We start from the raw sequence: 24,683 nt of genomic DNA on the forward strand, positions 1-24,683 counted from the left end.
TGGAAGGAGACGCGCCCTAACACAGAGATGCCGGCTCTGAGTCCAGCCGGCAGGAAGCAAGGTGACTGGTCCCGTCTGCCATCGCTACACCAGATGTCCCATCTGCCTGGAAAACTCTGCCTGGCAGTCCCCAGATCTCTGCTGTTGTCGCCTTCTCAGAACAGTTCCCGTCCTCATTATCCGAAGCGGCCCCGTCCTGTCCGGACCAGCGCGGCCCTGTTGGTTGGGCGTCATCCCGGAAAGTGAAAGGCTGCGGGTTCCATTCCCATCCAGGGCGCCTGCCTGGGTTTCGAGTTAGGTCCCAGGCCGGGGCGCGGGCAGGAAGCAACCAGTCGATGCTTCTCATCCTCTCTTTCCCCCTCCCTTCCTCTCTCTCTCTCTCTAAAAACAAATAATGTGTTTAAAAGTAAAAGAAGTAAAGTAGACCAGTCATTTTCCTCTCACTCCATTCGATTTTCTTTATGACTATCACTCATCTATCTTTTCTTGATCGCACCTGTTATTTTTAGGTACTTACTGCCTCTCTCTTCCCCAAACGTGCCCACCTGTTCACTGCTTTGGGCGCCGCTGTCCGGCACAGCGAGCACCAGCCACCGCTTCACCTGCGGCGAGCCCACGCTAACGCTGTGGACACCGTCCACACTGTGCCCTGAAACGTACGTAGTACCAGAAGGATCTAAAACACAGCGGTGGCACGACTGCATGGTGGAGGGGTGGTTTAGTGAGACCCGTCGGCCCGACGAAGCCGGTGTTGAACGACTTCACCGGTGGCGCCTTCTCGGTGCAGGCAGCAGGACCCTCAACCGCACACGTGACCTGCGTTCCGCCCGGCCCGAGAGCGCCGCCCGCGGCGGCCCCGAGTACTGCGGGGGGGGAGCACCGGGACCTCGCCGCCGCTCCGAGCGTCTCCGGGGCGCCGCAGCCCCGGCACCGCGCTCCACTCGGCTTTGAAAGGACGCAAAACGCTCAAAACGCTCAGCCTTTTTTTTTTTTTTTAAAGCAGTGGCTCCGCAGCTCTCGGCAGCTCTGCCCACACCTCACGGCCGTCGTCAGGACAGCCCAGAACTGGGAACAGGCCCCTGCTGGGAGCGCGGCTGCAGGGCGCCTGCAGACCGAACTTGGGGTCCACGAGTGACAGCGGAGCTGCAGACAGATTCGCGCGACCGGGCCCTTCACGAAGGGCTCTCCGGGGGACACCGCCGCTGGAAAGGGCGCCCCTGTCCGGAGGGGAAGGCGCGGAGTGGCCTCCACACCTTCCACTGACGCCCGGCTCCGCGAACAAAGAAACGTCACTCCCCAAACTAAACACTTACAGCGCCCCGGGGACGCCCTGGGCTTTCAGCACCGCCCGCCCCAACCTTGCGGGCAGACACCGGGATCGAGAGCGCGTCTGCGCCGCGGCCGTGCCCCCTCCTTCCAGCCGCCCCCGGAGAAGCTGCTCGGATGCCGGTGCGCTGGCGCCGGGGCGCCGCCGGGCATCCCGCACACACCCCGCGACCTTCCGCAGCTGGGGTCTGGGGGCGACGCAGTGGGAAGGGAGAACGAGCAGCGTGTGCCCAGGTTCCCGTCTTTGCAGGACAAGGACACGCCGCCCACAGAGGCCGCAACGTCGTGCCCGACGCTCCCCGACCGCCGCGCCGTCCTCCCATGACAGCTGCGAGAGAGCGAGGGCGGCGGCAGGCGCGCACCTCGCCCCGCGCGAGACTCCGGACCCACCCGTCCCCCGCGGCCGGCCTCGCACCCGCATCCACACGCGCTTCCTACTAGCGGGCGGGTTGCGGCGGCTCCAGCCGCGCTCGGAGGCGGAACTACCGCTGTCCGCTGGAGGGACAGCGGTGGGCACAGCTCGGAAAGGGTACCGCGATTCCCGCCCAGACCTGGGGGTGCGGCCGCTGGCCCCGCGCACCCGCCCCCTCGGGCCCTGGGCGCCACCCCTCCGCCCACTCTCGCGGGGGCTGGGGGTCCCCGCCACACCGAGGCCCGTCCTCCCCGGGTCCTGCCGGCGGCGGGGGACGCAGAGGCAGCGGCTGACAGTGAAAGTGAAACAAAGCTGGGCGCCAGGCGCGCACCCCGCCGTCTGCCCCCAGCGGACGGCGCGGGCCGGGCGCCCCCGCCGCGTCCTCCCCCCAACCCCCCCACGGCGGAGCCCGCCCCCGCCCTCCCACCTCCCCGCCGCGGAGACCGGGCCTGGCGGCGCCGGGCGAGAACCGGCGCGCCCCGGCCCCACTCACCTCCGGCCTCCATGGAGGACACGCGCGGCCTCGCGGCGGCGGCGGGCGCCTCAGCCCCCCGGGCCGTCGGCCCTCATTCCGTCCTCGCGCCGGCCCGCGTCCCGGCCCCCGCCCCGGTCGCGGCCCCGACCAGCCCGCGGCCACCCGGAGAGGCCATCAGCTGCTTCCCGTCACATGGCGGCGGGCGCGGGCGGGGACGCGCGGGGGGCGGGGCGCGGACGGGATCCAACCGTGTGGTGGGAGGGGACTGGGCTGAGGGGGATCCGGGGCTGGGGGGAAACCTGGGACTGGGGGCGCAGCGGGGCTGAGGGGAAACCGAGGCTGGGGGCGCAGGGCTGAGGGAAACCAGGCTGTGGGGGCTGAGGGGAAGCCGCGGCTAGGGGGCGCAGGGCTGAGGGAAACCGGGCCTCGGCGGGCTGAGGGGAAACCGAGGCTGGGGGGAAACCTGGGACTGGGGGCGCAGCGGGGCTGAGGGGAAACCGCGGCTGGGGGCGCAGGGCTGAGGGAAACCAGGCTGTGGGGGCTGGGGAGCGGGGCTGAGGGGAAAACGTGGAGGGGACCAGGTGAACGCCAGCGGGGTGAAGACGGGGCGGGGGGCGGAGCGGGGTAAAAGCCGGAGTGGAGGGAGGAACGGGAAGCCCGGTCGCCCGGGACGCCGGCCGGGTAATCACACGGGGGAGGGGCAAAAAAGGGGCTGCGCGGCTGGGGGCAGGGCTGAGGGGAAAACGCGGGGCATCGGGGCAGGGTGGGAACCCGAGGGGGGGCCGCGTAGGAAGGGGCCCAATAAAAAGGGGGGTCGGGGAGACAAAAAGCGAGAAGGGGGGCGGGGGAGGGACGAGGTCCGGGGCGGCCGAGCGTGTGAAAGGGCTCAGGGACGCGGCGGGAGAGCCGAGTGGGAGCGGGACCTGAGGAGCCCGGGGCTGGGCGGCAGACGAGGGGGAGCCGGGCTGTTTGTAAAAGATGGGAGCCAGGAAAAGCAAAGCCCAGGGGCAATGGAGGGAAGGCGCCTGCCGAGGCGCACAGGGGCTGCCGGCCGTGGGGAAGGGGGCCATGCACAAACGGAGGCGGCCCGGCAGCGGGCTAGCGGGCTGCCCGTGGGTGTGGGGGGCGGGCGGCCTCGCGGACGGGAGGGAGCGGAAGTGAGCGCGGAGGGAAACGGGGTCTCGGGATTCGCGCTCCCCTGGAACGGGGCCGGCTCCCACCAGGCCGGGGGAGACGGGGTAAGGTAGGGAAGGTGGGTTTGCGTGGAAAGGAGGCACGCTGAAAATGGGACAGCGCTGCCCAAGAGCCAGGGAGCTTGGAGCCAAGTGAAAAAAGAAGGGGGGGCGGTGGCCTAAGAGGAAAGGCCTAGAACCGGGACGGGAACGGGGCAACTCGGGCGGGAGGTGGGGGCGGGCGCCGTGGGGGACGCAGGCAGCCGGGCACCGGGGGACGGGGCCAAAGCCAGCACCGCGGACCGCGGCCGGAAGGCGGATTTACACTGTGGCCTGCCCCTCGGTTCTGCGTTCTCCATGGGGACTTCTGGCCCTTCCCAAAGCCTGCCTTCCGAGCAGAAAGGCTTCTCTACGGAGAGAAAAACCGTCAGGAGGCCATTTCGCTGGGAGGCTGCGAACGGGGCTGGGGTCTCAGTGGATGTGTGAGGGTGGGATGGGTCTGCCTGCCGCGGGGCAGAGTGTCAAACAGCAGCGAGGGCACTGCCGTTGCCAATAGTAGGAAAGCTAGTAAAAATAAAAAATTAAAAAAATAAAATGGGGGAGGTAAACCCTCTTCCCCAAATCTTTCGGTTTACAAATCAAGCCTCCATCATGTTCAATAAAGCTTTTACTTAAAAATACTTTATTGCATAATCTTTTTTTAAAAATCCAGTATTATAATAACCTCAGAGTGTATTGCTCCCAACCCCCCCACCCCCCCCAACACACAGCAAATATTAAAATGTAAATAATGCAGAGGGTCTGTCTGCTTATTCTTCTTTTGCAGCAGAGCCTGGCCAGCCCCATGGTGAGAAATACCGGTTGGCACTTATTGCATCATCATAACGTTGCCCAGCAAGGATGACTTTCCAGGTTTCCAGTGCATGGGTTATGGAAATTTTCCATCATGTGTTTTCCTGCTGCAGAATAGAGCCTGTATGTGCTCGTGAGAACTGGAGCTAACATCAGAGCCACAAGCCCGCAGGAGCCCTTTCCCCAATGTCCAGCAGGTTTTGAGAAAAAAGAAACAGCCGTTGTGACAGCCCTGAAATAATTACCTTCCTGGCTCTGATAAGGAGAGCTGGTCTCTGAGTTCACCATACACCCAGATAAGAATGTACATAAAGCATAATAATGTAACAGCTTGGACTTTGCCACACAAAGACTGTAATTCATTGTCAACATGCTTGTGGATTTGGGGATGGGTCAGCTTAAAAGAAAAAAAAAGCCCTAATTCTTAAAAAAAGTCCTTAAAATTGTTAGACCCCCAGTACTTGGGTTCGTAACTGACCCAGCCCCATGTGTACACAGGGCTCAGAAGTGACAGCAGTCACAGCTCAGCTAGTCCAGGGTTTATAGTGTTTGGCACCAAGACCTTGAAGCCCCCATTTGCTAGTGGAAAAACTCAACGTTGAAGATTTCCTATCTATCAGGTGTGTGTGCAAGAGAAGAGGAAATTGCAGAAACATTTCAGTGGTCTTGAAAATCATCCTGTGTTCCCAGCTAGGGAATTTTTTGCTACAGTTTCGTTTCATTTTTGAAAATATTGTTGCCTCTGCAAAGTAGGCGGGAATGGAACTCACAGAAGATTCTAAAGGAGACATGAGCTCAGCGTTCAGTAACTTAAGAAGCAACCTAAGTATCCAGTTCTGTAAATGACCCTAACTTAGGCTGGTTAGAGTGGTTTACATACACGAGACACCACGCAGCAAAAGACCCAGCCCAACAACGAGACTGCACTTCACAGCTATTCCTGACGGATACAGATCTGCAGCCAGCTCCTGAGCTCCCCATTGTTCTCAGCTGGGGAAGGGACTCAATGACTTGCTCAGTTTAGTCCCTTCATCCTTCATTCAAGAAAATAGACCAACCCCAAGCACACCTGCAGGGTAACCTTGCACATAACCAGTGTCTCATTTTAGGAGTCCCAGTCCCCATTACTGGAGAAGGGAAGTTCTCCTTCAAGCTCTAGGTCTTGCCCATCAGAGCAGAATGTGCAATATTAAGAATGCAAATTCAAGTCAGATTTTTATGCTTAGCACACACCCTTTGCACATAAGGCCCCTGACATTTTTAGATTTAAATGAAATCAGGGAAAATATCTCTAAACTATACAGGTTCTACTAGAAGTATCAGCAGCTTAAACTCATCACACGCTATTTTCATTCAACACTTAGCATTATTAATCCGCGTATCCTCATAATAAAGAGAAGGAAACAAGTTTTCCCATTTCAGAGATTGAGAGACTGAGGCCAGATGAGTACTGCGCAAGGAGTACTTCTCACCAGACACTCCCTCACAACACATTTCTCCTGCCTTCTTGCAAAGTCGCAGGAGAAAGGAAGAATGAGAAAGTCTAAAAGCTAGTAGTGTATCATGCAAGGGGCTTTTGTATAAATATGAAGCTTTGCAAAATGTGAGGTTCTAATGAAAGGCACTTTCTCTTGCAGGCCCCTACCTCTCTTGAAAAGAATCCTATTTCCAGGGAAGCAAACATCAGGAGAGCTCTGACAATGCCCGCATCTGCCACCATTCTACAAAGAAGAATGCAGGGCCCAGGCAGCAGCTCACAGCTTACAAATGACACTTGTTTCTTCCACTAGGGAAGGTGAAGCAGATAAAGACCGCCTATTGAGCACCTCCTAGGCACTTTCACATCCCAAAGTCCTCACCATAACCCTGTCAGGTAGCTGTGATTTCAGCTATTTTATGGTTGAGGAAATTGAGGCCCAGGGGAGAGAGGTAAAGCAACCTGCCCAAGCCCTAGAAACAAGTAGCAAGGCCCAGATTCAAGTCTGGGTGCTTCTACTCCAAAACCCTGCACCGCACGCTTCCCTCTGACTAGCATCAGAGGGAAGCTGACCCCTCCCTCACCTTTTCCAGTGCGCTGAGGCTTACCTGGTTCCCTGACTCACCTAGGCAGTGATAAAGGAAGTGTCCTTATCACCCCACACTATACCCTTGTGTGCTGAGGTAAGCTGGTTACAGACCTTTAATGGCGGCAAAGGGCGCTGAAGCCAAGTGCCCCTCCCACTCCTGCTTCCCCCCAAATCAGCATCAGTCAACCTGGATAACGCCAGGAATCACAGCGAAAAGGGCACCTTAGATGCCAAATGTAGCTCCCCCCCCCCACACTGCCTGTTCCCAAAGCTTTTTAACATCATTTTAAAAAGGTACAGCAAATCAAACCAATTTTTTAAGAAATGGAAGGAAAAATGTGTATACGTGTGTGTGTTTTGCTGAGAGCCCCAAACCATTTTAAGCCCTCAGGTAGGGGTGCAAGTCAAGTCAAAGCCAAATGAAAAGCTCCCCTTCGATGCCGCTTCCCAAGCTCTTAGGACAGGACCACGGAGGACGTCTCTTCTGTTCACACGGGCCTGTCGTCTTCTTGAAGGATGTCGCTCTGCTGCTCACCGCTGTCGTCTGTACAGGAGGGAGAAGCAGACCCGATTCTGAGTGACGGCAATAGGGGTGACCCTGTTTCCATCAGTCCTCTGTCACCTCCATTTCTAGTCCGTCACTGGTAAACCTCAGAATCGGGTTTCACGGAGGAGCAGGTGAGACAGGGTGTGTGTTCCCTTTTCACCTGTGCCTTCCACTCAAAATCCTCTCGGCATGCTTCACACCATCCCCCCTTCCTCCCCTTGGCTCACACCATTCTTCTCACCTGAACGCCCGCTCTCTTTCCTGCTTATGCAAACTCGCCTGTCCTCAAAGACTTGCCTCATACCCCACTTCTTCACTAGCCTTCTCCTGACCCACGTACCCCTCGAAGCTCTCGTCCTTCTGCTGAGGTCCTATGATTTTTAAACATACCACTCACTGGGCAGTTAATCCAATTCCTCCTTGTGACAGCTCCTCTTCTGCTCTCTCAAAGTGCTGGTTAAATCTTGCCTCTGTTTCCGAGTTCCCCACATCTTTCACTCTGCCCACTCTAACCGGTCTCCTAAAGCTCCCTGCACGCGGACATCATGTCTGTCTCTTCCGTTCCCCCGTAATGCCGATACTGTGCCTTTCCTGGAGCAAGCGCTTGGTAAATGTCAGTTTCATTGTTGCGCCGGTAGTTGATAAAAGATTCTCAGGTTCCAGATTAACTATCTTCCCCAGCCTTTAAAAAAGCACTTAGAGATTTCCTACTGGGAAGCTCCCCACAACCTAGCAGGAGTGCTTTTAAGGAAAAAGCGCTCGCCCTGATGGTGTGGCTCGGTGGGTTGCGAATCATCCCGCCAGCCAAGAGGTCACCAGTTCAATTCCTGGTTAGGGCACATGGTTGGGTTGTGGGTCGGGTCCCTGGTTGGGGGGGCATGTGAGAGGCAACTGATCCAGATCCATGTTTCTCTTGCATATCGATGTTTCTCTCCCTCTCTTTCCCCCTCCCTTTCCCTCTCTCTAAAATTTTTAAACAAAGGTAGCGGGGGAAGAGCTCACCTTGCAGAGCCTGGAGTCCATTGGCCATCCAGTCTATGTTCCCATTCACCAGGGCAGTCACCCTGTGGATGTGGACGTGCTTGGGTATTTCTTTTGGCAATTCCTCCCTGTCAGCTGCTGCTTCCTCCTCCTCATCATCATCCTCCTCATCGTCGTCCTCCTCCTGTCCAGCAGCATATTCTTCCTCCTCCACCTCTTCGTCTTCCTCATCCACCAAAACCATGACATCAGCCATGTCTTGTCCCCTAATTGCCAATGGGGGGGAAATAGTCAGGAAAATGCCCCATTTTCGCCAACACGGGCCCTGGTGGAATGGGAAACGCTAGGCCCTCTGCAACCCCTCTGATAACACGGAACACTCTTCCTGCATTCAACTTGGCTAAGTCATGAGGTGGCAGTGTGACTGTCATCTCTCGAAGAGACACAGCCACAGATTGCTACAGATAATCTTATCTTCTTCTGGGTGAGTTTTATTCTTGTCCTGCTCCTCCGGAGGGTGACCTCATTGTCCCAGGCAGCTAACATCTTAGTCCCCCTCACAGCACGTACACAAAGCTGTTCCTTTTCTGAAATGCCCTTATCTCTGCTCCACTAACAGAAATTTCTCCTCCTCCTCATTATTCAAGGCCCAAAGTCCTCTCCTGCCCCCCGAAGCCCTGAACTTCCGTTGCCTTTGCAGTCCATGCCCAGCTGTTTAGCACTGAATTGCTCTGAACTCATTGCTGGTTTTGTCTTCCCAGTCAGACCGTACATTTCTGGAGGAAACAGGAACACATAGCACAGGCCAGTCACAGCCCTGGGGGCTTTACATTCTCATTGCATCCTCACAGTCTCCTTCTGAGAAAGATGAGGAGGAGAGACAAAGGCTCCGAGAAGGTCAGGGATCTTCCATGAGCAAAGGGCTTGGGAAAGGCAGAGTTGCAACCCAGGTCCACTATTTCCAAAGCCTTTTCCCACTATGCCTCACTGCTACCTCCTGGGAGAAATACACCTGGGAAATGACAGACTCACCGGGAGAATGGCCCTCAGGCATGTGGCAGCAAAGGTAGCACTGTTCCCATGGGGAAAAAAGTCCCAAAACAATCATATCCCCTCATTATGAGTGGTGGTCTGAGAACAGTCATATCCCACGGTTACTAATAGGTAAAGAAAAACAAAGAAGAGATCTTTGCTCCCACTCAGAATCTCCTTATGGAATAAAACACCCAAGTTCCGTTTAGTTACTTTGCCCCTACTGAGGTTTCCTACTGAGGACTTCAAGACATGCTCCAACTAGTTTTCCCAAACATGCTGTAAGACTATGACTTCTTCCTTTTAGCTCTTTTTAGAAAATTGGGTAAAATAAATGCATGAATAACTGGGCTATATGCTTCAATGACAGCCCAGCTATGTGCCCCACCCAGAGGTCTAGCACTCATTGTAAAAAGCACATGGACTTTGGAAGCAGTCAGACCTAGGTCTCAGTGCAAGCACTGCCATTTACTTCCTGGGTGGGGCTGCGGAAATTACTTTACTGAGCCTCCATCTCCCTGAAAATGCAGATTTTAGGAGTTTATAATGATAATGCCTAATAAAGCCCCCAGCCCAGTGCTGGGTGGTCCTCAAGGGTAGTTGCTATTATTGTTCTTATGAAAGGAAACAAAACAGCAGTGAAAATAGATCATGGAAAAAGTGTTTTGACTTGAGTCTAGGGAACACTCACCTGATAGTGTTTCCTACTAAAGAGAGAAAGAAAAAAAAATTAGTATCAAATAACGTCAACTTCACCCTCACAAAAGTTTTTAATCGATCTGACATCTACAAAGGAAAGGACAATGAGAAAACTGACCCAACATGAGAGGTGACAGGGTGCTCTGGAATGGTACTTAGGGGCTTCATTATTGCACATCTGGACCCAAGGAAGAAGCCTACAGAAGGGGACTTCGGATGGGAGCATAACAGGGGCCTCCTTCCCCCAACCACACCCTTGCAAAGAGCCTGAAAGAGACGCCAAAGGACCCCAGAAGTCCTTACGTTTCCAGCAGAGCACAGGGCTGTAATACAACATAAGCCCTGAGATAATGGCCACTCCCAGCAGAAGGAGGCTCACGATGGTTCCCACAATTCCCACGATGTTTAAAGGTTCTGCAAAGACAATCACATGGTTGACTATTCCACCTGCACACACACAGCTATGAGAGTAATACCTCCCCCTGCCCCCGGGGGCCTTATCTTGGTTTCATGATGTTGGGCAAGGCATCTGACCTCTCTGTGAAGCAGGATAAATACCTCATCTCCCTACCTGGAACAGTTAGTTGGTGGGAATCAAGTAAAGCATGTGATGAAAAAGAACAGTGGAAAGTTGAAATCTCTGTGTGTCCACCACATATCACAGTGTTTATAAGGTCACAGTAAGTAAGAGCATTGGTGTCTCAATAAACAGTGATCAATGGAACAGAACGGAGAACCCAGTAACGGGCCCATACATAAAAGGAAACTTGATATATGACAGATTAGTGAGTCAAGAGAGGAAGTACTTGTGAAATGGTGCTAGAATAAATGGTTATCCAATTTGGGGGGGCGGGGTGGGAATTTGATCCTGACCTCACACCATTCACAAAAATCAACTCTCGATGGATTAAAGATTTAGTTGTGAAAGGCCAAACATCAAAACATTTAATATCTTTGTGAATGTGGGACAGTGAAGGATTTTTAAGGCAAAAGTTGCTAATGATATAAGAAGAAATTCATAAAATCAAGTACATTAAAGTAAGACTGGTTGCTAATTAAAGGATAACAAAAAGAAAGTGAAAAAGACAAACAAGGAACTGAAAGAAGATACTTGCAACATAAAACTAATAGGGAATCCATATGCAGAATTTCTAAAGAATGCTTACACATCTATAAGGAAGAATAAGATATCAAAAGATACAAGTATGTACGATTCTCACTGAAGAAATACAAACAGCAAATAAACATGAAATAATGCTCAGCCTTCCGAGTAATCAGAGAAATCCAAATCAGAACCACAATGAGGTTCCATTTTCCATCAAATCATAAAGCCTGCTGGTGAAGAAGTGGAACAATGGCACTCCTATAATGCTGTTACAAATGGAAATCGATACAATCACTCCGTTAGATAGTTTGGTTATCCCACAAGGGTACAAATGCACACCACCTGCGACACGTCGTTTCTACTCCTTGTACATATCCCAAGAGAAACATCTGCCGGGGGACCTTGTGTGTACGTACACACAGAGGGGTTGGGTAAGGCATTTTCACAGCAACACTGTTTGTTCATCAAAACAAAAACAAAGCAATCAGAGGCCATCTATCAGCAGGAAAACCAGTAGCTTGGTTGTGTAACAGTGAGTGACACAAAGGACAGTTATACAGTGGTGAAGAGGTACGAAGTGCAATTGCACACATCGGCATGACTAACTCCAAGAAACAAAATGTGGAGTGAAAGAGGCGAGTCTCAAAAGACTACATTTGTATGGTACCCACCATTTTTTGAAACTCAGAAACAGAAATAAAGAACAACGTATTATTTCAATGTGTACATATGTAGCGATTTTTTTTTTCTTAACTAAAACATGAAGTTCGGGATAGCGGTTACCGTTTTTTAGGAGACTAAAAAGGCGCCTACAGGTAGAGTTACAAGATAAAATGCAGGATACCCAGTTAGATCTGGAGTTTGATAAAGCAACAGTTTTTTAGAGTAAGTATGCCTTGTGCAATATTTGGGACATACTTACACTGCTTAAGATTATTCTTTGTTTTTCTGAGATGCAAATTTGAGTGGGTCTCCCATTTTATTAGTTCTGAGGTTGTTTTCTAAATCTGGCCAAATACCTACAGGGAACGTTAGCAATGGTGGCCCTGTTCTGTATCTTAAGTGTGACGTCGTTTCGTAGGTGTTCATTTTGCTATTATGCTTTACAACTTACATTATACTGTTTTAATTTTTATATATTTTGTATTTATCTATGTTTTACATATATAGATTGATATTCTCTAGTATATAACAGATATTAAGTAGTTTTTATCCCTATGCAAATATTAACGATTTAGGACTAGACATTAATTTTTCCCACCCAAATATTAATGATTTAGGACTAGACATTAATTTTTCCCACCCATCTTGTCAAGCCACAAGCAAGCAGATGTGCCCTCTCCCACGTGCAGGGAAGCACTAAGCGTCCCCATGCTGGTACCATGTCCTATGAAGCTCTCAAACCTCCTCACCAGGGGCCACTTGTGTCACTCACCTTTGACGCTCAGCCAGATGTCCACTTCCCTCACCCCCACGGGGTTCTCAGCCCGGCAGACATAGTAGCCCTCATCCCGGTCCTGGGAGCAGTTCTGGATGGTCAGAGTGGAGCTCGGGCCATTCTGGGTGATGCGATAGTGGCTGTTGGGCTGGATGACCACCTCGGGCTGGGTGAGGTTCCTCAGCCACAGGATCTTTGCAGAAGGGTAAGCTCCAGACACGTGGCAGGTGAGTGTCACATTGCTCCCCACGAAGCAAGTCCTCATGGGCTCAGAGAGAAGGGAGGGGCTCCCTGGTGATCAGAAGAAAGTAAAAGACAAATGCTTGTGAAGACTGAAGCCCTGGCCTAAGGTTTTCAGAAATATTATTCCCTTCCTAATGAAGCAACTCCAGGAATTCCTGCCCCACACCTGGTCTTACATAACAATGAAAGCTACCACTTACTGAGTGCTGACTATGGGCTAGGCACTGTTATACACATTAACCCAATCGGTTCTCACAATAAGCCTGTCATTACTTCCATTTTGCTGATGAGAAAGTTAAAGCAACTTGCTCAAAGTCACACAACTAAATAAATGATGCAGCTGGGATGTAGGGAGACCAACTGTCCTGGTTTGCCAAAGACTGAGGGGCTTCCTGGGACATGGGGCTTTCAGTGCTGAAATGGGGAAAGTCTCGGGCCAGCCAAGGTCATCTGGTTACCCTATGTAAAACTGGAGCCCAAACGATCGAGCTTTTGTAGATCACAATCCCTACTTCTATACTACAGGCTTCTATGTATAATAGCCACATTGATGATGTTTCAAAAATGGGCCTGATGAGGGTGTTCAAGGGGACAATAAGGCAGCTGCATTAGTGTCCTATTGCTGCTATAACAAATTGCTACAAACTTAGTGGCTTAAAACAACAGAACTATCCTTTTCTAGTTCTGGAGGTCCAAAGTCCATAATGATCTTGGGCTAAGTTCAAGGTACTGGCAAGCTGAGCTGGTTCCTCCTGGAGGCTCTAGGGGAGATCCGTTTCCTTGGGTTTCCACCTTCCTGAAGAACTGCATTCCTTGGCTGGTGGCCCCATCTTTGCATCCCTCCAACCTTTCGCAACCGTTTTCACATCACTCACTGCTGAGTTTGACCCTCCAGCCTCCCTTTTATAAGGATTCTTGTAATGACATTGGGCCAGATAATCCAAGATAACCTCCCCATCTCAAAACCCTGAATCGCATCTGCAAAGTCCCTTTGGCCGTGGAAGGTAACATATTTACAAGGTCTACAATTAGGAAATGGGCATCTTTGGGGGGACCATTATTCTGCCTACCACAGCGCTCTCCTAGAAATGCATAGGGTGTCCCCGTGGCCTTGAGGTCTGACTGAGCAGGACCTGATGGCCTTGAGGTCTGACTGAGCAGGACCTGAGGAGCTGTGAGGTTGGCCTTTCTTTGCACAAGAAGCCTTTTCCCAACGTGCACACCGTCCTGGGAAGGTTAACAAATTCATCCTGAGGGTTATTAAGACCATACTTTCAGCAGCGGAGGAATACTGAGTGGTATATTTGGTTCCCGCACGGGAGAGTGAAACTACACCCTTCACCTTGGCAGTTGTTCCAAGAGAGAATCTAGGGTTTCATTGCTGGCATCCTGGGCAGACGGAAGAGGGAAGGGGGCAAAGGAGAAGGGGTGGAACAGACCAAAGCCTCTCTCTCTAGGTCAGGTCAACAAAAGAGAATCCCCCAAACCTAGGTTTTCTCAGGACACACACGTGGCACCCCTTCTTGGATCCACTGTCAGGTTCCCCTCCAACGGCACTAAATTGTACCTTCTCACGTCCGTGGTTAACCCGCATTGCCTTCGGAGTCACACAGCCAGCAGCAGTGACAAGCCTCAGTATGTTTCTGTTTCGCAGCCCCCAAAGCAGTTTGAAAGATGGTCCCCTCATCCTTTATTAGAAGCGAAACAATCTGGCCAGCACCCCCGACCCCCAAACAAAGATAATACACACAAACGCCCTTTTGACAAGCACAGCATTTGCCCCTCAAATAGCTGAGTCGCCCACCCAGCTGATGTGGCATCTACAAAACAAAGAACTTTGCTTAAGAAGACGTTGTGTGCAAGGGTGGGTTCAGGGATTGGGGTGGTGGGGTGGGGGATGCAGAGCCCTCAGAGATCTGCCAGAGATGGACCATACACGGGGGCCTTGGTATACTGGGCTGGCTAATGCTGCAGCTTATCATGAATTGAGTTGGTTTCCTCCATTTAAGGGTCTACCTGTCATTTAAGGAGAGATCTGAGCAACAGGAATCCCCAAAAGTATCATTTTTCATCATTGTAGGGGTTCTGCTGTTCTGCGCCCCTCTGGCAGACATCGACACTAACTTTCAATGACTTAATAGTCCTCCCAAGTGAAATAATGATCCAGAGACCCTCTCCTCCAAGGGCCTTGCTACTCAAAGTGTGGTCTGTGGACCAGCAGCATCAGCACTTCCTGGGCACTGGTGAGAAGTGCACAGCCCGCCTGAAGCCCAGAGCATCAGAGTGCGCACATTCACCAGGCCCGCAGGTGACCTGCATGCACACCAGGGACTGAGAAGCGCTGGGCTGGAGTGCCCATGAGAGAAGAGGGGAAACTGGACCATGTCAGAGTGGAGAAGGTTCCAGGCTCTTGTGCCTGCTGCCTGCGCTCCTGGCATTAGGAAAACTTCCAGCCAGCTCCCTTCTCCAGAAATATTTCCTAAGCCTGAGCACATACAGGGTGGGGCAAAACTAGGTTTACAAGAACACACTCTGTTTCTTGTACTCACAACTGTAAACCTACTTTTGCCCACCCTGTTTTTAGATTCAAATTACAGGCTGAGTCTTAGGGGCCACAGGAATGACTTAGATAAAATCTGCAAATAAAATTGGAAAGACGGCCCTGGCTGGGTGGCTCAGTTGGTTGGAGCCTCATCCCGTACACCAGAAGACTGCAGGTCTGATTTCCAGTCAGGGCACATACCTAGGGCATATACAAAAGGAAACCGATTAATGTTTCTCTCTCCCTCTCCGCAGTCCCCCCACCCCCACTCTTTCCCTCTAAAATCAATAAACATATCCTTGGATGAGCATAAAAAACAATGGAAAGGGTAGGGGAAAAATAACACAAAATGTCAGCTGCTTCTGCCACTGCCACCGTTTCAGCATCCGTCCATCATATGTTCACGTTCTGGGACTTACTGTCCTTAACACACTTCAGGAGTCTGCACCATATACCGCTCAAAATGTGTGTGCTCCTTCCCAATTGCACGAGTCAGGGATAGTCCGTGGCCTCTGTTTCCCATCCATTAAATGGAGCATTAGGTGGTTGAATAGCATCCTCCCCAAATTCATGTCCTCCTGGAACCCCAGACTACAGCCTTCACTGGAGATAAGGTCTTTGCAAATGTAGTTAACTAGTTCAGAATCTCCAGATGAAATCATCTCGGATTTAGGGTGGGCCTACATGCAATGACTGGTGTCTCACAAGAGGAGAGGAACAGAGAGAGAGACACAGAGGAAAAGGCCACATGAAGACAGAGGCAGAGGTCGGAGTGACGCAGCCACAAGGCAAGGAATGCCTGGAGCCATCAGAAACTGGGAGAGGCCAGAAAGAACTCTCCTCTGGAGTCTTCGTCAGAAGCCTGGCCCTGCTAACACTTTTATTTCAGACTTCTGGCCTCCAGAAACATGATAAAATAAATTTCTGTTGTTTTAAGCCACTAAATGTGTGGTACTTTGTTATGGCAACCCCAGGACACAAGTACATGCCGTAATACAAGCTTTTGGCTTTTAGGGTTTTTATGAGGACCGAACACACTATACGAGGAGTACACGTAGCACAGCACCTTGCACACAGTGTGCACTCGATAAGTGCTCATGTCACTAATACCGCAACATTGCCACTGCCCTGTTTCACATTTACCAGACCTCTCTCTCTACTTTAAGCCCTTCAATGGCAACGATTCCGTACGCCTCTGCAGGGCCTGACAGCGTGCTGAGCACCTAACTCCTGCACAGAAAGATTTGCTGGGTTAGCTGTGGAGGGAGATCCCAAAGGAGGCGGCAGCTCCAGGGGAGTCAGGGGCTCTGCTGTCAGACCAACCTGGACTGAGTGAGGGCTCAGGCACTCACAGGCTAGGGGAGCTTGGGTGAGTGCACACAATGTCTTCCTCTGCAACTTACGAGTCAGCCTGTCTAATGTTCAGGCTATCGTGAGGATTGCAAATAACATGTTAACAATCAGGAAACAGGAAAAGACCTTCTGAGCACAGAAACCTGTAAGAGTAAGAACGACGGAGGTGACCCCTTCAAAATCAGAAACTGCTCATCACAGAAGCCACGAATGTCCGTTAGGAGTAAATGTACCAGAAGAATATCCGTGACATGCACAGACAGTTCTACGAAATTGACTAACACAGTTACTATGCTCTTATGAAATAAGAAGAAGAGACGGAACATCTCAATAGAAAAATGGACAAAATGTGAACAGCTAATTCACTGTTGATGTATAGCGAGCCAATAAACATGAAAATTATCAACCCTGCTAGTGATCAGAGAAACCCAGATTAATCAGTGATGCTATGTCTTCACTAGCAAATAGGGAAAATGTAAAAGCTCTATGACAGCACTTAACATCAGGAGAATTGGGGGGAGGTGAGAACTCTCACAGTCTTTCTAGAGAGAGTGACTGCCGAGGCACGCAGGGTTTCTTTTTGGGGTGATGGACGTGTTCTGGAATTAGACAGTGGTGTCCGCGTTGTGAATATACTTTTAAAAACCCACTGAATTATACATTTTAAAATAATGAAGGTTATGTTATGTAAATTATATCTCATTTTTAAAACTTTGCAAAAAACCACCTGGGCCAATTTGGCCCATGGGACATAGTTTGCTGATTCCTGCTCTTGCCTAGAAAGCAAGTCTTGATCTGTTCTGTTGCCCAAGGCCAAGTTCAGTACATGACACAGAGGGGACCCCTGGGGCATGTTCGCTGACTACCACTGAATGTCACTTGACTAGGAAAACAAGCACCTCCTGACACAGCCAGGCTCACTTCTCAGCACGTCGGCTCTGTGTTCTGCAGCTCTGAAGATGGTCCTGATAAACTATGAGGAAAATGTCACCATGACCAACAAAACCCAACATAGTCTGGTCCTTGCTTACCCCTTGTATTAGTTTCCTGGGCTGTTGTAACAAAGTACCACCCACTGCGTGGCATAAACAACAGATATTTTTATTCTTCCACAGTTCAGAAAGTCAGAAGTCCAAAATCGAGGCATCAACAAGCTTGATTCCTGGTAGAGGCCCTGAAGGAGAAACTGCCCCACGCCTCTCTCTCAGCTTCTAGAGGCTGCCAACAATCACTGGCAGTCCTTGGGTGTGGCTGCATCCCTGTGATCTCTGCCTGCCTCCACCATCACTTGGCATTCTCCCTGTGTGTCTGCGTCCACACTTTCATCCTCTTATAAAGATACCAGTCACTGGAACAGGGCCCACCCTAACCCAGTATGAGCTCACCTTTCCATAATCCCATCTGCAAAGACCCTTATTCCAAATACAGTCACATCCATAGGTACCAGGGTTAGGACCTGAACATGTCTTTTGGGGAGACCAAATTCAACCTACCACATTCACCTAGCCTCACTGATAGCTCAAGCACAATGCTCTGGCTGTACTGATCTTTTTGTTCCTCAAATGCCAAGTATGTTTCCACCACAGGACTTTTGCATTTGCTGTCCTCTCTGCCACTAATACTCAGCTCACAGGTCTTCACCTGATCAACTCCTTCTCATCCTTGAGGTCTCAGTTCAAGGGCGGGGCAAGAGTAGGCCTCTAGCTTTTGGTATGGAAAATAATACAATAATTAATACATAATAATATAAGAATAAACTCCGTGTATGGAGTACTCACAACTGTAAGCCTACTTTTGTCCCACCTGTATTACTGCCACAAGGACCCCCCTGCCACCCTCCCTCTAACAGACCCTCTTACCCACACCATTTTATTCTCCCCGGAATTATTCTTACTACCCGAATCTTACTTATTTTTGTATTTTCTGTCTTCCCACCTCCACTCCACCCAGAAGAATTCAATTTCTATGAAAGAGGAATAGTGATGGTTTCAAAAATATGTCCAGAAATTCTTTGACATTCCTGTCTTCAATACGTGGTGCCTGAAAAAAATGTGTTTTAAGGGGTGGCTAATTCTCCCCATTCCCCTTGAAAGTGAAGCCAGACTGAGTGACTCACTTCTGATGACTAGAAGGGAGCAGCAGGGATGTCATGTGACTTTGGAGGCTGGGTCATAGAAAGGACAGCATCTACCTGGCTTCCTCCCTCTTGCATCACTTGCTCTGGGGGAAGCCAGCCGCCATGTGGCGAGGACGCGAAGGAGCCCTGTGGAGAGTCCGGCCTGGAGAGGAAGCTACTTGCCAGGTGCAACAGTGAGCACCTTGGAAATGAATCCTGCAGAGAGTGCAGCCCTCCCGGCCGGGTCTTGCAGCTAAGACCCCAGGCATCATGAAACCAGCACAAACCACCCCACTGCGCCCTGTCTATTCAATTCCTGGCCCGCAGAAATTGTGAGGTAATAAGTGATTTCTTGTTTTAAGTCATTAAGTATAGGGGGTAATTTGCTACATAACAGGAAATAACTAATAAAAGAACCTTGTGTGTCTTGTTTGCTCCACCTCCAGCACCTAGACCCTGTGCCTGGTGCACAGCAGGTGCTTAATTAGTATTTGTCAAGTGAGCCCTGGCTGGTGTGGCCCAGTGGACTGAGTGGTGGCCTGCGAACCAAAAGGTCACTGGTTTGATTCCCATCAGGGCATGTGCCTGGGTTGTGGACCAGTCCCTGGTTAGGGCATGTGAGAGGCAACCGATCAAAGTTTCTCTCACCCATCGATGTTTCTCTCCCTCTCTTTTTCCCTACTTTCCCCTCTCTCTAAAAATAAATAAATAAAATATTTAGGAAAAATAATTGAAAAAAGCTTGGACTAGGACCAAGCAGCTTGGTTCGGTATCTTCAAAGTTGGAAAGGAAGGACACATACAGCGAAAGAGAGGAAGGAAAGGAAAGGAATTTGGTTCATTCTAACATCCTTCTATTTCTTTCCCAGACCTTCTTTCAAATGGTTCTCCCAGAAGACAGTGAATAGCCCCAACCCCAGGACGAGGCGAGCCAGACTCACGGATCTGTAACACACAGCTGGCTCCCAACTCCGGCCCCACTATGTGGCTTCCAACACACTTGAACTTCTTGCCATCTGACAGCTGGGACCGGTTCAGCATCTCCACTCCCAACTCTGACGTCCCCACGACCACACCTCCTGGCTCTTCTGTCCACAGTAAGTGAGGGTCTGGGTATCCCCCGTCCCAGCGACAGGTGAGCTGCAGCATGGACAATCCTGGTGACGTCTCTGCCCAGCACTCAAGGTCGGACGGAGGGGGCGCTGCCAAACACCAGAGGAAAACAGGGGCTTAAGCACAGATCTAAGGACTGCAGGACCAGGAGATCAGAGAAACCTCCACCCCAGGTCCTGTACCTCGAAATAGTTCCCAGCACAAAGCACTGCCTGACAACAGTCAGGCTTCCTCTGCTGGGTGTTCGGTCTCCAAGGGCATGGGCCTGATTTATCTTTGTACTAACTGTGTGTGACTATTTAAGTATAAATTGATAAAATAAAATAAAATGACTGATTTAGTTCCTACATCAATCACACTACCCACATTTCAAGTGCTCAGTAACCACGTGTTGGTGGTTACTGTATTCAACTACCCAGAAGAAGGCATTTCCATCACCACACAAAGTCCTACGGGACAGTTCTGAGCCCTAGAGGGCGTGACAGGTGGGACTTACTCACGCCCACCTGTACTACTCTCACATGTATTTCCCTTTTACTATGTCCATGTATTACTAAAAACACAAAATTTTATTTATTTTTATTTTTTAAATTCTTTTTTAAAGATTTTATTTATTTATTTTTTAGAGAGGGGGGAGGGAGAAAGAGAGGGAGAGAAACATCAATGTGTGGTTGCCTCTCATGCACCCCCCATAGGGACCTGGCCTGCAACTCTGGCATGTGCCCTGACTTGGAATCAAACTGGTGACCCTTTGGTTTGCAGGCCAGCACTCAATCCACTGAGCCACACCAGCCAGGGCAACACACAAAATTTTAAGAAGTTACAAGCCAATAAATCCAATGTAATACATGAGCTAGTAATTATATATAGATTTACATATATTATATATGCATATTATATGTGTGTATTATCATACATTTTACATCCTGCAACAAGCATGTATGAGTTTATATACACAAATGTCATGTATGGTACAGACTCGTACAGGCTCTGAATAACACGTGAATTAGTAATGTGTCATTAGCCAGCCCACTAACTTGTTCCGATGCTCCCTTTCATCAGTACGGAGTATGCGTACACTCTGCTTCTCTATAGTTGTTTTTGTCCAAGAAACTTGCATATTTGGTGGTTGTGTCTTCACCCACAAAATAAAGGTTCCTCCTGGTTCCTAACAGTGCTAGAGGGCCCAGGGTTCATGAAGAGAATGTGTGAGGACAGATGAATGAATTCACAAATCGTGGTCCCTCCCCACAATGGAATATTATTCAGCCACAAAAAGAAAGGAAGCATGACTCACACTACAACATGGGTGAACCTTGTAAACATGATGCTAAGTGAAAACAGCAGTCACAACAGGGCACATACTGTGTGATTCCATTTACATGAAATGTCCAGAACGGGCAAATGCACAGAAATGCATAGAAACGGAACACAGATGGACGGGGCTGGGGGGCAAGGCTTAATGGACATGGGACTTCCATTTGGGGTGATAACATTGTTTCGGAGTTACCCAGAGGTGATGGTTGCACAGCACCGCCAATGTAGTAAATGCCAGAGTTTCACATTTTATAGTGGTTACTGTTATGCTATGTATTTTCACTTCAATTTTTTTTTTTTTTTTAAAGAAAGCATTAAGCTAGGCATTCATTTCTGTCTGCGGCTCACAATGACTCTCCTGTACCTTACTTACAGCAACCTTCTAGAAGCGGTGCCTCCCTCTCTGACATGCAGCCCTGGGTGTGTATATGAGGGAGCTGCAGAAGCATGTTAGGACCCATACAGGGAACAGGCCTTTGTAGACAAAAGGTGAACGACACGTAGCTCACAAAGGGGCAAGGTGAGGAAGTGGGGGAGGGGAGTGCTTCTTACGCACAGTAGACCAGGAGCTCGGTGGTCACCTTTCGATGTCTCCTGCTAAGCATGTTCATGGCCAGACAGGTGTAGTTCCCTTGGAGGTTTTGCGACATCAGTAGTAGCGTGAAGCAGCTGACCGTCAGGTTGTTTCCAAAGGGCTCAGTCCTGGAATCCGGGGCCCGGAACCACCACTCAACCATGGGTGGAGGCCTGGAGCTGCTGGTGCAGCTGAAGTCCACCTGGGAGCCCTTGGCTGCGTAGAGGGTGCCATTGGGGAGCGTGCCAGTGGTGGAGATGTTGACTTCAATCTCGTAGGGGCCACCTGGGAATGACAGGGGATGGGAAAGGCCTGAGTTCATCTGAGCCCCTTCCCAGCTCTAACAGCCCATAAATGATCAGGAAGCAGCCAATAATGACGACAATATCTCTCAAATACTTACTCTATGACAAATGCTACGCTAAGTGCCCTTATGAATTCTCTCATTTAATCCTGAGCGATTATGTCTGATAAATCACAGAGATCAATCCTTACAGAAAAAAGAAAATGCAAATTGCTCCTTTTCAAAAAGGCTGGTGAGTGGAAATGGCATCTATGCATTAAAGAGTTAACATAGCAGGTCTGAGTCTGCTTTCCTTCGAAGGTCCAGCTTGCAAGGTTGGCCTTGACTGGTGACTGGGAACTTGGATTTCAGGAGGGTTCCCACCACTCCCAGAACTGATAAGAGTGGGGCTCACTGTGCCTGAACTGTCTGTATAGACAGCGTGGTTTACGCTGAGCTCCTGCTTTCCTTCTGAGAGTCTAGAATTTTGGTACGTGCTAGGCAGAGGACCAGTGTGACCAGCCCCCCATAAAAACCCAGGGTGCTGAGTCTCTAATGCCTCCTGGTACACAACATTTTACACATGTCCCCACAACTTGTTGCTAGATGAGTTAAGCGTGTCCATGTGACTCCACTGGGAAAGCGCTCTAGGAAGCTTGCTCCTGGTGTTCCCTGGACTTAACCCCATGGGCCTTTTCCCTGTGCTGATTTTGCTTTGTGTACGTTTGCTGTGCTCTTATTACATGCCGAGTCCTGCGCGTTCTCATAGAGAGCACTCTCACAGAACCCCCAGCACAATTTCACATTGAAAGACAAGGGCAAAGACCTAACCTCTCTCAGCCTCCACGCCCTCATCTGTGAAATGGGAGAGAAACCACAACCCATTCATGGGGCTGTGGTGACCATGAAATGAGATAGTACAGTACAGCACCCATAACAATGCCTGGTTGGGGAAAGCACTTGATAAAGGCTAGGTCTTATCTTCGTTCCCCTTGCCTCTCTGAACTTCTTTCAGAAATGCCCTCCCACTGTTGGTACCCAGTGCACCAGAGATGCCACGCCCACTTGGATGAAAAGAATATATCTAACACCCATTTATACTGAAGTCTAAAGTTTAGTGTGTTACCTCTCCCAGAGGCTTCCTCTGAAAAAGGATCCAGGAAGGGCAATGGTTACCCAAGGACTAAATCTATGACTGAAGAATTTTGAGCAGAAACAGGCCACTGGGAAAAGTTAATGAGGGGAGGTGAAGGTTTTTCCAGAGCCCCTCAAAGTCCGCCATCTACTTCACTTGTGTGTGAAGCCGTTGTGGGTCTCTAGGGACAAGAGTCTTGGTAACGTGCTTGTCAAGTTGGGGCTGGCTCCTAATAGTTTCAGCGATCTGTTAGAATCATGTCACTTCCCACAGCAGGTCTGGAGAAAAAATTACACTGTGGTTTGGGAGGTGCTCAACTGTCCCATTCTCTCCTGCTGGCTAGCTGGTTAGGTATGTGGACCAGCGAGTCTGAGGGTGTGCCCACAGTTGGCAGGCAGCCAATTAAGCACAGGGTGACACCACAGTACTGACAGCCACGCCTGGGCCAGTAAAGGTAGTCTGTTAGATTGGACAGCCGGGGTCTTCCAAATGGTGGTCTGGAAGGCTACTGGGGTCTGGCATAGACAGTGTGGACCCCCAGAAACTGGCTGGGAGGGGCTTTTGACCAGCACAATTCTCAGCAAGAAATGAAGTTGGATACAGGGAATAGATGAGAAGGAGGCAAGCAGAAGGGTTAAAACAAAAAAAATCAAATGAAAGGACCTGAAGGGTGCTCCTGAATTACATGTTTAAAGGTTACAGCTCATCTATAAGCTGCTTGGGTGAGTCTGCTTCCCATTTAAAGCTGACACCACCTTCTTGATTCTCTGGGGTTCTTCCCCTACTCTGACTTACTACAAAGAAGGAGGTACCCATTTCTTTCCCCCTCGCCTCTCTCCCTGCATCCTTGATATCCCTAAACAGAATCTTTCAGCACTTTTTGCTTACTGGGTGATGGGGGCAATCATTCAGAGAGACTGATGGGGGAGGAAACAAAAATAAAACAGCAAAGAAATAAAAATACAGAGTTGTTACAAAGGTGCAGCATCTTATCACGGCCTTGGTCACTGTCAGTTTCAGTTCCTGACCCTCTGGGATGGACGCCTTAGTCCAGTAGTTACGAGCTTTGTACTCTGACTTCAGACAGACCCGGCCGTAGGTCCTCCTGCAGCTTACAGACGGACAGTCTGGGGCAAGTGCCTGCCCCTCTAATTCTCACCTTCTTGTCATTTTTACGAAATGACAAGAACAGTTAGTAACTTCTACCACTAGGTTTTTTTTTGAAGGATCCACCGAGATAATACAGACAGAACACTTAGCCTGGTGTTTGACATGTACCTGTCATCTGAGCATCATCAGTGGTATACTTGCCAACTGATTCTAGAACAAGCAACGGCAGATGATGGCTCGCTACCTGGTTCTGTACGGCCCACGAGCGAAGAATGGTTTGCACAGATGGACATCTGTAATTGATTTGATGAGAGAGAACACTAACTCTGAACCCCAATGAGTGAAATGTTATCTCCCCCAGAGTTCCATTGTTCTCATTAGTAGGCCTGTACTACAAAAAAAAAACCCTCAATTATTATTACATTTTTAATTTTGTCAATAAATATGATGTGTAAATTGGTTCTTTTTTTACATTAGTACTTATGGGGTGGGCAAAAGCAGGTTTACAGTTCTGGGTACATGAAACAGAGTTTATTTTTGTATAATTATTCTTATATTCTTATATTACACATTTTCCCATATAAACAACTGTGAACCTACTTTTTTTGCCCACCCCTGTATACAATACCCTCAATTTTACCTGTCTGAAATACTTACCATCTGGCTCTGTACAGAAAGTTTGACTCTTATTCTAGAACAATCTAACACTACTGCTGTCCTCCTCTTTTCTGATGTCACTCTTGACACAGGAGCTCACTTCTCTCCTTTCCCCATCACTCTACGTCTCAAAGGG

The 24,683-nt window shown here is 50.0% G+C and overlaps 2 protein-coding genes across 2 annotated transcripts in view; both read right to left on the reverse strand.

Annotated features, from left to right (window-relative positions):
- Positions 1 to 2,432, reverse strand: part of WSB2 (WD repeat and SOCS box containing 2) — a 19,255-nt gene extending 16,823 nt beyond the window's left edge. Inside the window, exon 1 of the mRNA XM_053927619.2 lies at positions 2,232 to 2,432. Within this exon, the coding sequence (XP_053783594.1) occupies positions 2,232 to 2,244 (13 nt within the window). The 5' untranslated portion in view covers positions 2,245 to 2,432. The remainder of the gene's footprint in view (positions 1 to 2,231) is intronic.
- A 1,715-nt stretch (positions 2,433 to 4,147) lies between these two features.
- The window catches only part of VSIG10 (V-set and immunoglobulin domain containing 10), a 30,660-nt gene continuing 10,124 nt past the window's right edge, over positions 4,148 to 24,683 (reverse strand). The window contains exons 3-9 of the mRNA XM_053928775.2: positions 21,345 to 21,647; positions 19,300 to 19,560; positions 12,103 to 12,396; positions 9,866 to 9,976; positions 9,555 to 9,570; positions 7,853 to 8,097; positions 4,148 to 6,847 (exon numbers count right to left, since the gene is read on the reverse strand). Coding sequence (XP_053784750.1) covers positions 6,792 to 6,847; positions 7,853 to 8,097; positions 9,555 to 9,570; positions 9,866 to 9,976; positions 12,103 to 12,396; positions 19,300 to 19,560; positions 21,345 to 21,647 — 1,286 coding nt within the window. The 3' untranslated portion in view covers positions 4,148 to 6,791. The remainder of the gene's footprint in view (positions 6,848 to 7,852; positions 8,098 to 9,554; positions 9,571 to 9,865; positions 9,977 to 12,102; positions 12,397 to 19,299; positions 19,561 to 21,344; positions 21,648 to 24,683) is intronic.

This window comes from Desmodus rotundus, chromosome 7, assembly GCF_022682495.2.
Source record: "Desmodus rotundus isolate HL8 chromosome 7, HLdesRot8A.1, whole genome shotgun sequence".
Taxonomy (NCBI): domain Eukaryota; kingdom Metazoa; phylum Chordata; class Mammalia; order Chiroptera; family Phyllostomidae; genus Desmodus; species Desmodus rotundus.